Raw genomic sequence first — 13817 nt, 5'->3', positions numbered from 1 at the left:
TATAAAAGAATTAGAGAAACACTGAGTTCTCTAAGGGAAATATTTTAAATTACAGCTGAGACTGCAAGGTGAATATAATATAGAAAGGGATGGAAATGAAAAGAATAGGATAGAAACAGTGATCACAGCAGTGGTGGAGGGCAGCTTGTCTACACATATAATGGCATAATGAGACGGGTCATAATTGGTTGCCCTAAAAGTGGGCTCTGAATGCCAAGATAAGCAGGTTGTGCTTAATACCAAAAGGATTCGTGGGCCAGTGTAGGTTTGGAAATTTGGAGAACTGGATTTTTCACGCTGGCTTTGACAATATCTTGCTGTGTATCAAGGGCAAGTGATTCCTTTAAATGAATCCCTTTCAGCTATTAAAAAAAAAAATCTGTGATATATTAATCTCATATTGCATGAATAAAGAAATGATACATGAAGAAAATAATGGCTTAATTAGGCAGACAGTAAGAAAAATTTAAGTTGGATAAATAGTAGCAAGAGCTGACTAGTGTGAAAATAATACAGATAATGAGAGAGACAAGAATCAGGAAGGATTGCCTGGATTAGAGCAAGAAAGAGATATGAAAAAATCAGAGACATTGAAAAAAAACCAAGCAAACAAACAAAATCTCCTAAATGAATGAAATAGGTGAAAGAGAAGAAAAAGTAACATGAGTATTCCTTAATTATTCATAAAGCAAGTTATCCTAAAGCAACAAATGTTTTTTGCTTTTCCTTTAAAAAACATTATTACTTTCACAGAAAATTTTAAAACTGTTCTGAATGCATACAAAGAACCCACAGTGACCTAGCAATTATATTATTAACATTAATTTCTACTAGCTCAGTTGCCAAGATGTTGCTGGAAAAAAAGAAATATGTGCTTCAATTGTTAAAGGTATTAGTGAAATTATAGTTCCTCTGGCCAATAGAGGCCACTGTTCATTCAGCAACCTTGCTTTCCCTTTTACTCTAACTGCTTTTAGCTAAACCAAGGAGGAATCCTGTGACATAACTCTACCTTTGAGCCTGTATTTTACCACCAGGTACAAGCAGTTTTCCCGCCCTTGAATCCACAAATGATATCTGCCTTCTTCAAAAGATAACAAAATAAAATTACATTCTTGTTATGGCATTTCTGAATTGTTTCAAGGGTCTGTTTATTTTTACTGGGCTATTTTATAAATTAAATTGTAACTTGTACAAAACACTGTACAAAACAGATATAAAATATTTAGTGAATAATTCAAAGAAGCGGAATTTAATTTAATCCATTTGGGGTTCTTTTTTCATCTGAACGCAGTTTCTAAGGCAGCAACTCTCAAAGTGTGGTCCAGAAAATTGAGGGTCCCGAGGATATTTTCAGAGATTCTGCAAAGTGAAAACTATTTTCATAGTAATTCAAAGACATTATTTGTCTTTTTTACTCTCACAAGTACATATGGAAGTTTTCCAGAGGCTCCACTGCATGTGAAATCACAAGAGACTGAATACAAAAGCAAATATGACAATACAGGTATCTTCTATCAGGACAAACACTAGAGAAATTTGTATAAATCTAAAATAATGCCACTCTACTCATTAACTTTCTTTTTGGAAAATATAGTTATTTTTATAAAAATATGTTATGTTTACTTGTAATGAGTTTGTTATTTTTTAATGTTAATATATTTTTTAATTTCTCACTTTTAATTCCTATTATGATAAATACTGACATATATATAACTCAAATAACCAAAGAGTTATTCTAGGTTCTTCAGAAACAAATTTTGTTTTCTTATCTTGAATTCTCAAGATCACGCAGTAGAAGAGATTGTATGTATAAGTAAAAAACATAAACCTAATTTTTATATTTAAATATGAAGAGTCAAATCATGGTGCCAACATAACAATTTACCCTATAACAAACATTTTTAAAATCTATCTCCAATATCACTCTTAACTAGAACTGCAAACTTCTTTTAAGACAACTCATCCATTTACTTCTTCCTTACTATGCTCACCTGTGGGTACTATTACTAACCATAAGCTGAACAACTGGAAGAAAAAGGAAAAAGAGGAGATCTAGTTAATGCACAAACTCAACAGTCTGCAATTCTGGAGCATGCACTGTATTCAAAGGTGGGAAAAAAGGAGAAGAGCTAAAAAAGTTAACCGTTAAATAATCTTAGATGTTTTTACATTAAAACAAACATACACTGCAACAGTCTTATGAATTTTTAAGATGAAACATACTTTATGATGAAACATGATAAAATTCTTACACAAACAAAATTAACTCTCAGTTTACTCTATTCCTCTGCCATTAGGGCATCACATCACATTAAATAACAATTAAAAAAAAACTCCTGGAAGGCCTCTCATTAGAAGCATTATGGATTATCCTCAACACCCTCTCTTGGAGAGTTTAGATTTTGACCTTTTATCCTGTACAATGGCCTGAATTGTTTATTCCAAGTGCCTACTGATGTACCCAAATTCATCTTCAAAACAATCAGCCTGTAATTATTTTTGACATTCATTTAATAGAATTAACTCCTAGCATATAATTAAGAAAAAATAAGGGTTGGGGGCAAGTAATCCTCTTTCTCCAATAACATATCAAAGCAGTAATTTCATTTATATGCCTACTGCAGGAAGAAATATTCTTTACAATAAACATTTTATAAAAAATACTGACCTAGCTATACCCAATCACATAGAATAATTACACAACATATCTGTGCTTACCTTGAAGTTGTAATAGACTTATTTAACTCATATATAATTTTAACAAAATAAAAATGTTTAATGAGAATTCAGTCTTTCAATTTTAATAGAAAGATTTCACAGTCTAAATCTAAAAATGTAAAATGCTTAATATGAAAATCATAAATCTGCCTTTACTCTCAGACATAGAGCCTACCTTTCTGACTAATCGAAGTGCTTGTGTCCTCTCTACCTCGTTGCTCTGCTGTATGTCAATGCACCTAAATAATACATAAAATATTTAATTATTGATAAAAATCTTATTAAACAATTTTTTGTATAATACCATGATCAGACCCATGTTCATGTCAATATAGTATTTGTAAATGTTAATACAAGTTATTTTTCAGTACCAGCAAATATTTATTTAATTTAATATCTCTAGTGATAAATACTTATTATAATAAAACATTTCAAAACTATTTCACTTAAAACTCCAGGAAAGAAGAATATAGTAAGTAATTTATAGAATTATATACATCTATACAAAAATAATAAATATTTATAAAGCAAAATATCAGAAATCTACTGAAAAAATATTCACCTATCTTTGATAAAGTTCACAAATATTTTATAAAAATTGTGAAGGAAAAATATTTCAAAGCCTATGTTTTAGTTTAATTGTGATTTTAACCAGAGCCTAAATTTTACATGTTATAACTAAGTTAAAAGTCTTATATTAGCCACAATAATTCTATTTTACCAAAATATAATTTGAAATGTGACTGTACTTCAAAAATTAATGCTCATATATCACTTAACTGACATTTCTCTGTAAAATTTATTAAATTATTCAATTTCTAAAGTCTTTGGTTTATGTAGAAGAATAATTCATTTTTACTTATGTTTAGACAGTTCACAATTCTAATCAATACTTTATATATCAATACATAGATAATTTGCTATTCAAAAGCATTTCTGCTATCTGAATATAATTAATCTAAAACAACTTTAATAAGATGCAAACAGACATATAATTTCATTTCTGGCCACAAGAGATCAGACCAATCCTCCTGCCAAAAATAACTATAAAGGCTAAATATAGTACTTTGTAAAGCAACTGTTAAAAGGGCAATGGATAATAATCCCTGGAAAGAGAAGCACAAGCTCCATATCCACTCAGGCTTTGTCCCTGGGGACACTTGCCAATCCCCAGTTTTAGGGGAATAGAGTCCTAAAAGAAAGCAAAAATCTTCCTGTACTGGAGACACAGACTGAACTTTAGGTCAACCAAAGTGGCTGGGACTTGAGGGGAAAAAATCTCAAAGAAAAGAAAATAGGAGCATAAGCAAGAATCTGAGTGCCATCCCCTTTTCCAACGCACTTGCCAATTTCTATGTTGTACAAATGCAGAGTTAAAGTCCAAGAAACCAAGCAAAAAGCTACTGCTGAGAAGCCAAGGAACTGAGCAGAAATTTTATCAGGTACATAATATTCTAAGAAAGATGTTAGGGCTCAAGGCTAGTCGGGATGAAGACGTTCTGCTAAATATCTACATTTTCACTTGAGACTCCATATAGCCACTTCCTAGAGCAAAGGCAAAGGAAAAAAAACAAAATTTAACACAATCAGTGTGATAAGCCAACATTCCAAAATAAAGCTTAACTCTTTTAAGAGAAAAATAACATGATCCAGAGCCAAAAACTTTTAACATACAATGTTCACATCCAATCACATATAACATGAGGTATGCTTTAAAACAAAGGGTCGAGTAACCAAAAACCAAGAAAAGAAAATAATAGAAACCGAACACAGGTGATTCACATACTGGAATTGTCATAAGAGGGCTATAAATAACTATGATTATTATGCTCAAGAAAATAAAGCAGAGACCTAGAATGTTTAAGTAAGAGTAAAATATAAATCACAGAAATACAGTAACTGAAATTAAAACTTCAAGAGACTGGGGGCTTCCCTGGTGGCGCAGTGGTTGAGAGTCTGCCTTCCGATGCAGGGGACACGGGTTCGTGCCCCGGTCCGGGAAGATCCCACCTGCCACGCAGCGGCTAGGCCCGTGAGCCATGGCCGCTGAGCCTGCGCGTCTGGAGCCTGTGCTCCGCAACGGGAGAGGCCACAACAGTGAGAGAACGGCGTACCACAAAAAAAAAGAAAAAAAAATTCAAGAGACTGATTTACTAGCAGGATGGAGAACTATTAAAAAAACAAGTAGGGCTTCCCTGGTGGCGCAGTGGTTGAGAGTCCGCCTGCCGATGCAGAAAACACGGGTTCGTGCCCCGGTCCGGGAAGATCCCACATGCCGCGGAGCGGCTAGGCCCGTGAGCCATGGCCGCTGAGCCTGTGCGTCCGGAGCCTGTGCTCCGCAATGGGAGAGGCCACAACAGTGAGAGGCCCTCGTATCGCAAAAAAAAAAACAACAACAAAGAAAACAGGTAAGTAGAAAGTCACAACATTGAAGCACAAAGATTAACAACAACAAAGACTGAAAATACAGTAAGGGCATTAGAGACATGTGGCACAGTGAACAGATTCAACACTCTATAGCTGGAGTACCAGGGGATAGGAGAGAAAGTAACAGGAAAAAAAACCTTTAAAGTAGCCAAATGAGAAAAAGAAGCAACAAGAAGAGACAACTTACTGTTCAACAACAAAAAAAACCAAAATCCAGAAGACAATAACTTATTTAAAGCACTGAAAAATAGTAACTGGTCAAAAAATAGCCTTCAAATGGGAAGGGAAATAGATGATTTATAGACAAATAAAATATGAGAGAATTCAACTCCAGTATACCTACACTATGAGAAAATAGTAAAGGAAATTCAAGAAAGTGACACAAGATAAAAGGGTGGAAATGCAAGAAGGAAGAATATTGGAATGGGTAAATAACATAGATAAATATCACTAGTTCCAATTTAATACAATAACAGGACTATCCTGTGGGGTTACAAATATATGTAGAAATAAGGCAGAGGGGAGCTGATGGTCAAGCTGGAAGAGGTTTCCTGCATTGTTCTGCTTGTAATAAAAATGGTAAACCTTAACATATCAAGGATAAATGTAATCTCTAGGGCAACTGCTAATAGAAGAAAAGGCTTTAAAACCAAGACATTAATAGAAGAGGAAAAAAATTCTTGATTATTCCCAAAGAAACAAAAAAGGAGCAATGCAAGAGCAAAGAATAGACGTGACAAATAGAATACAAACAGCAAGACAGCAAAGTCAAATATATGAGAAAACTAATGGCAAGATGACAAACTCATAAATATAATTACATTAGATAAAGCACATAGACCCTGCATATAAAAAACCACTAGACATAGTCTAATCCAATTAGAAGACAAAGATGGTCAAACTAGATTAAAAAAAAAAATCTATATGATGTTAACGGGAGAGAAACTTAAATGTAAGAACCAAAAAAAAAAGAAAGTGAAAGGACAGAAGAGGATATACTGTGCAAACCCTAAATAAAAGAAAGTTGGTATAGCTATATTAACATTAGATAACATGAACACTCATAAAAGAAGTATTACTAGGAATAAAGAGAGACCTTTCATAACTATGAAAGGATTAGCCCAATGAGAAGGTTTAACAATTCTAAATATGAATGCAATAACAAAGCTTCAAAATATATAAAGCAAGAACTGACGGGGGACTTCCCTGGTGGCACAGTAGTTAAGAATCTGCCTGCCAATGCAGGGGACATGGGTTCGAGCTCTAGTCTGGGAAGATCCCACATGCCGCAGAGCAACTAAACCCATGTGCCACAACTACTGAAGCCCTCATGCCCTAGAGCCCGTGCACTGCAACTACTTAGCCTACATGCTGCAACTACTGAAGCCCACATGCCTAGAGCCCATGCTCCGCAACAAGAGAAGCTACCGCAATGAGCAGCTCACGCACCACAATGAAGAGTAGCCCCCGCTCGCCGCAACTAGAGAAAGCCCACGCGGAGCAACAAAGACCCAACGCAGCCAAAATAAAAAAAAATTGAGTCCATAATATTAAAACTTCCTAAAAAAGAAAACCCCAGGGCCAGACAGATTTGCCGGTGAACTCTACTAATCATGAAAGGTAAAAAGCAATATCTTACATAAGTTCTTACATAAATTCTTCCAGAGAATATAAAAAGGGGGCAACATTTCCTTAGTTGTTTTATAAACATACTCTTGATACCAAAACCAAAACGAATATTAGAACAATGGAAAAATATAGGCCAATACCTCTCATAAACATAACTGCAAAAATTTTTCCACAGAATATTAGCAAACCCAATACAGTTATATGTAAAATAAAAAGACATCATTAAAAAGTGGTGTTGTTTACTTCAGGAACGCAAACAAGGAATATAAAGAAATCCACTAAGAGTCTACAGCAAGTATCATAAATAATGGCAAAATACTGAACACTTTCAACCTGAGTTCAGGAGCAAAACATAGTTATCCAATTACCATTTCTAGTCAGTGCAATATTCTAACCAGTGCGATATGGTGAGGAAAAGAAAAATATAAGGATTGGGAAGGAAGAAACAAAAGGGTCATCATTTGCAATTAATGCTAATGTACACAGAAACTCTAAAATAACCTTAAAAACAATTAGAATTAAAAAGTGAATTTAGTCAGATCACCGAGATAAGAATACACAAAAACAAAACATAAAATCCTACAATTATTTTTCTATATATTAGCAGCAAAAACTATGAAAAAGAAAAATTTTAATTACATTAATACTATATCATCTAATAAATGCCTTAGGATAAACCTAACAAATATGTGCAAGACCTCTCTGCATAGAAAACTACAAAATGTTGAGAGAAATTAAAGTTCCAAATAAATAAAGGTTTGGAAGATTCGATATTATTACGATATCAATTCACCCCAAGTTAACACAGAGCTTCAATGCAATTACTATTGATATCCCAGAAAGTTTTATGGAAATGAACAAGTTGATTTTCTAAAATTCACATGGAAATACAGAACCCAAAATAGAAGAAAAGCTGGAGGACTTATACTAATACATATCAACACTTACTGTCAAGCTGCAGTCATTTAAAACAGGGAGAAAATGGAGCAAGAATAGACAAATAGACCAAACAAAGAGAATAGGGAAAGCAAAAACAGATCCATACTTATCAGTTACCTGACTTACAACAAAAATGAAACTAATTTAGACATGAAAGGAGAATCTTTTCACTAAATGCCTCTAATATTTATTGGATATTGATAAAAATGAATTGTGACCTGACACCTATTTCAACATATACGGAATAAAACCTTTAGAAGAAAAAATAGGATATTATCGTCCAAAGAGACCAAAAACATTAACTATAAAATAAAAGACTGCTATATTGGATTTCATTAATTAAGAGTAAGAAGACAAGGTAGACTGACTTTGAGAAGATATTCTCAATACATATACTCGAAAGGAATCATATCCAGAAGGCATAAAGAACTCCTATGCAAAAAGATAGACAATCCAATTTATAAATGAGCAAAAGACAAAGAGGATACCCAAATAGTCAGCAAGCAAATGAAAGGGAAACAGAAATTAAAACCACAATGAAACTCACAATGAAAACCACAGCAGAAAAGGGTATAATTAAAAACTGAAAAGAGCAAATGCTGATGAGGATGTGGAGGGATTGGAACTCTCAAACACTTCTGGTAGGAGTGAAATCAGTACAATCACTTTGGAAAACTGTTAGGCAGTAACTACTAAAGTTAAATATACATAAAACTTATTACCCAGCAATTCCACTCCTACATATATACCTAAGAGAAATGAGTGCACTCGTCCACCAACAGACTTGTGCAAGAATGTTCAGGGCAGCTTTATTCAAAATAGCCAAACACTGAAAACAACCAAAAAAAAAAACCAACAGAATGGATTAAATAAATTGTGCTTTATTCACAACATAAAATACTACACAGAAATTTTTTTTTAAATCAACATGGATAAATCTCACAGATAACACTGAGGAAAGAAAAGAGTAATGCATACTTCCAATATATGATACTCAAAAATAGGAAAAACTAGTCTAGGATGAAAAAAGTCAGAGTAATGTTTACTACTGACTGGGGACACAAGGGAACTTGATTGGGATGCTGAAAATGTTCCATATCTTATTCAGGATAATACGGTACTTGGTTGTATCTACCTGTAAAAATTATCAGGCTTTACACTAAAAATCTGTGTACTTTATGGTAGGTATGCTAAAACTTAATACACAATTTTTAAAAACATATAAAAACATAGGGAGCTCTAAGAAAATTACCTAGCTATTAAATAGTCCACTTTCAATTTTAGCACCTTCTGCAGAATACTGGAGTCTTGGATGAGATACCGAAGAGCTCGTAGCCCTGCTGCCCGCACTTCTTTTGCTTCATTCAATAAAGCTAACCGCAAGCTATATGAGAACAAACAAACAAAAAATCTTGCTGCATGAGTTTCAAATACACATAAAATTATGGTACCAAATCCTTCTTCAGTTGAAATAAGCAAAGATACTTGTCATTTTACATATATAAAAATCATTCACTGTAAGCCATGGAACTTCACTAATGTTATTTTTTAATTTTTGCCTCCTTGGTATATTCCTACCAATCAAGAAAATGTTAAGAGTTTTGTTCTACCTTCTGTAGTTTATTTTATATAAACAGTGGGAAATTAAATATGCCTTTTTCAAGCTGTATCACATATGCCTCTACAGTCTATCCCTCTCTATCTACCTACTTGTTTCACTGCTCCCAAAGAATCATTGGTTTAAACCAATAAATAAAAATACTTTATAATGACAGTAGAAAGAAACTACTTATACCAATTTTAAACAATGCCAAAACGATGACTATGGAACTGTAACATTACGCCTCTCGTGGGCTTGAGCAAATCAAGTTTGCCATAAGCACATTCTGTCTTAGGTGAGATCTAGAGATAACTGTACAGGTTCTTCTTGCTCTTGGGAATAATATGAGAACTTTTATTCTGCGATTTAACTTAGAAGTTTAGACTGTAGAAGTCCAGGTACTTTTCAACATTAGCTTTGGTTCTTTGTATTTGATAATTACAAAATATCAGTAAGAACAACAGGATAACAGTTTAAAATGTTGGAATTTTTCTAACATTCACACAACTGTTTCTATAAAATCAAAACAAGGTGTTATACTCTATTTTTAGTTTAAAATTCCTAAAACTGAAATTACTAAAATCCAGAAGGGATGAGGAAGGCAACTGAACTATACTTACCAAATTATGATATCCTCATAGTTAAAACCCAGTTTTTCTTCATTGTGGCCAATATCACAAAGCAGCTGTCAGAAAAACAAAACAAGTATGCATAAACATAAGCATGTATTTTTGCTTATTTAATACATTACCTTTTTAGACTGGAAAAAAAAAGGTATTTTTCTCTAATAAAATTTTGAAAAATATATGATTCTACTGTCTAAATATGACTTATTTCTATCATCTTATCGTTTATTTGACCTGACAGTTCTAGGTTTCTTGCCTTTGTCTGAATTAACCAGCTGTTTTTTATTATTCTTTTTTTCCCCTCCATACCCTTACTGTTTTAAAAACTATTCCTGGGACTTCCCTGGTGGTCCAGTGGTAAAGAATCCACCTTGCAATGCAGGGGACATGGGTTCGATCCCTGGTCAGGGGACTAAGATCCCACATGCCACGGGGCGACCAACCCTGCGTGCCACAACTACTGAGCTCACGCACCTCAACTAGAGCCCGCATGCTGCAAACTACAGAGCCCATGTGCCACAACCACAGAAGAGAAAACCCACACGCCACAGCTAGAGAGAAGACTGCGTGCTGCAACAAAATATCCCGCAGGCCTCAATGAAGATCCCACATGCTGCAACTAAGACCCGACGCAGCCAAACATAAATTAAATAAATAAATAATAAATTAATCTTTAAAAAACAACTATTCTTTTAGTGGTTACCATAGAGATTATAACACACATTTTTGACTTATTACAGTCTAACAGAAATTACTACTTTACCATGTTCTCAATAATATGAGACTCCAATACTTCAACTCCATTTACTCCTCTCACCTTTCACTTTTTGTTTTTTCTATCTTTTAAGCCCCATAAGACATTATTTTTGTTTTTAGTTAATATTTAGTCAATATAAATTTATATTTACTCTCAAATTCACCACTTCCATTATTCTTCACTCCAGTGGTACCTTTATGGGATGTTCTCTCTTCTGCCTAAAGAATCCTCAGTTCATTGTTGTTGATCTGTTTTATTGGTATCTTCATTTGTTTTATAGCCAAGGTTGCTGGCAATGGACTTTTTGGTTTTTGTCTGTCCAGAAATGATTTTTTTCCACTTATGTTTTTGGAGGACATTTTGCTGGATATATATAAATTGTTAGGTTTGCTCTTTTCTTAAAACAATTTCAAGATGGCTCCCATTGTTTGTTGAGAAGTCTGATGTGAGTCTTACTGTTGCTCCTTTGAAGGTCTTATCCTTTTTTTCAGATTCCTTTCAAGATTTTTTTATCTTTTATTTCAGCACTCTTGCTATTCAAGGGTGGTTTTATTTGCATCCCTGCTTAGGGAAAACAGAAATTTCCAAATCTCTAGGTTGATATATTTTAACAGTTTTAGAAAATTCTGTATCTCTTCAAAAGTAGTTTTGCCCAATTCTCTCTCCTCTTTTTCTGGTAATTCAAATGTTCAATCTTTTTGTGTATACCACAAATCTCTAAGTCCTCTTTTCTGTTTTCTCCTTTTTTTTCTGTCCTTCAGATGGGTGTTTCCTATTTATTTATCTTCTGATAAGTCTAATCTTCTATTATACCTATCTAGTGAATTTTTAACTTTACATACCATGTTTCCATTTAACTTTGTACACATCCAACATCATAATGAAAAATCTTCTTTTTTCACCTATTTTCTCCATAGTTTCCTCTATTTTCTTGATATATTAACTACATTTTAAATATTTAAAGTGCTTATCATCTAAATGGATATGAATGATGTAGATAATCTCTGAGTCTGTTTTTATTACCTGTTTTTCCTTTTGCTCTGGTCATGTAGTCCTTTTGGTGGATCCTATAATCTTCGTACATAACTTGCAGAGATTCCTGACTATGTCATCTTTCTCCACAAAGGGTTCATCCTTCTCTTTGTCAGGCCAATAGACAATGGTGAGTCCACATTAAGCTGCTGCCCTGGTAATACTCAGTCTACCCCTGGTTTTTCCCTCAGGTTTCAACTGAAAGCTTGTTGTTCAGGGGACCAATCTCAAGAGGATGACATGTCTCATTTCTGTTTTATAAAAACACTAGAAAGTCCACCTTGATTTTCAAAGATTTTCTGCTTAGGATTTTATATTTCCCATCCCAGGATTCAACAAATAAATGTACTGAGGGGAGAATCTCCTTTTACTTGATTTCTCCCATTTGATGGTCTCCATCAAAAGCCCTGTGCTGTTTTTCCCATGTTTCAGCAGTAGTACTCCTGGGACTACAGTCTAAATTTTTAGCTTCCTGTCCACATTCCACATTAGCCAGTATCCCCCAGGTAAACATTCCTGGAGAAGTTAGATCATCTCCACAAGATTCTCTCTTCTCTGAAGTCTTGGTTCCTACCCCACTTACAGCCAGAGTAGTTGCCTGATGCCTTCAAACAGGCTTTCCTTTTTTTTTTTTTTTTATTAAGAATACTGATCTAATACTAGCTATTTGCACCCCACCTGGATGACAACATATCATGGTGATCTAGTCTGTTTTGAAAACTGACTTTTATCTGCAAGTTACATAAAGCTTCGCAAGTTATTTATTGGGCCTAACTGAAAAGGATTAAAGAGAAAGTTGATCATTTCATTAACATGAAGGATCAGAAGGGTCTTCAAGTGCTATTAATACTCTTCCTCAGTATGAAGTTATGAAGTTAAAAACCAACCAAAGTGACCAGCACATCTGCCTCTGTGAAAAGCACAATATTGTAGCAAAAAAACTAATGATATAAACTCACTGTTCTATTGGTAGGGTCCTTGTAAAACTTCCTGTCCAATTTCTTCTTCAGAGGCAAAAAAAAAAAAAAAAAAAAAAGAAAGATGTTGCAAATAGAACAGGGTAGGGGATAGGAATACAGGAACCCTCAGATACTGTAACATTTTCAAAGCAGGGGAAAAGACTATAAAAATGATCACTTTATGTGGCAGTAAACTGCTGTGTAAATAGGTAAATAAGCAAAACAAGCTAAAAAGCTTTCCTTCACAGGCCTTTATCCAAAATGATTATACTGGTATCCCTATAAATTCCTTAAAATTCTGAAATATGATAAACAAAGAAGGTTTAGAGTGTCAAAGAGTATGAAAAGTTTTTTATTTATTGTTTTTATTGTGTTTTGTTATACAATGTTGTAAGTACTTAAATACTGAGAAGGATGAGACTTTTTATACATACGTATATCAATAGAACTAACACACCACTGTAAGCAATTATACTCCAATAAAGATGTTTAAAAAAAAAATAATAATAATGTAAGATTTCCTAAGCTTTGGGACAAGACAGGAAAATTTCTATACCTCTAGAAAACCAATGGCATACCTAAAATTAAAAGTTAAATAACATATTAGTCAAAAATAGTTGGAGGGCTTCCCTGGTGGCGCAGTGGTTGAGAGTCCGCCTGCTGATGCAGGGGACACGGGTTTGTGCCCCGGTCCAGGAAGATCCCACATGCCGCGGAGCGGCTAGGCCCGTGAGCCATGGCCGCTGAGCCTGTGCGTCCGGAGCCTGTGCTCCACAACGGGAGAGGCCACAACAGTGAGAGGCCGGCATACCGCAAAAAAAAAAAATATATATATATATATATATTTGGAAAAACATAATAGGCAAAAGGTTTAGGCCCTATGTTAGTTTGCTAGGGCTACTGTGACAAATAACAGCAAATCTGGTGGCTTGTAACACAGAAATTTATTTTCTCATGATTCTGGATGCTAGAAGTCCAATATCAAAGTGTCTTGACAGTTTCTTTATTCTGAGGGCCTCGCTCCTTAGCCTGTAGATGGCTATCATCTCTCTGTGTCTTCACATGATCTTTCCTCTATGTGTGTCTGTGTCTTTATCTTCTCTTATCAGTACATCAGTCATATTGGA

The 13817-nt window shown here is 34.3% G+C and overlaps 1 protein-coding gene across 2 annotated transcripts in view; it reads right to left on the bottom strand.

Annotated features, from left to right (window-relative positions):
- Positions 1–13817, bottom strand: part of RICTOR (RPTOR independent companion of MTOR complex 2) — a gene marked incomplete at both ends in the record, with an annotated part of 116365 nt that overhangs the window by 58700 nt on the left and 43848 nt on the right. For both annotated transcript variants that reach the window (XM_079702361.1, XM_079702362.1), the window contains 3 exons: positions 2897–2960; positions 8969–9100; positions 9937–10001. In XM_079702361.1, the coding sequence (XP_079558487.1) occupies positions 2897–2960; positions 8969–9100; positions 9937–10001 (261 nt within the window). The remainder of the gene's footprint in view (positions 1–2896; positions 2961–8968; positions 9101–9936; positions 10002–13817) is intronic.

This window comes from Hyperoodon ampullatus, assembly GCF_949752795.1.
Source record: "Hyperoodon ampullatus genome assembly, chromosome: 4".
NCBI classification, from domain to species: Eukaryota; Metazoa; Chordata; class Mammalia; order Artiodactyla; family Ziphiidae; genus Hyperoodon; species Hyperoodon ampullatus.
The sequence above is the reverse complement of the archived record's forward strand: the minus strand, read 5'-3'. Positions and strand labels throughout refer to the sequence as shown.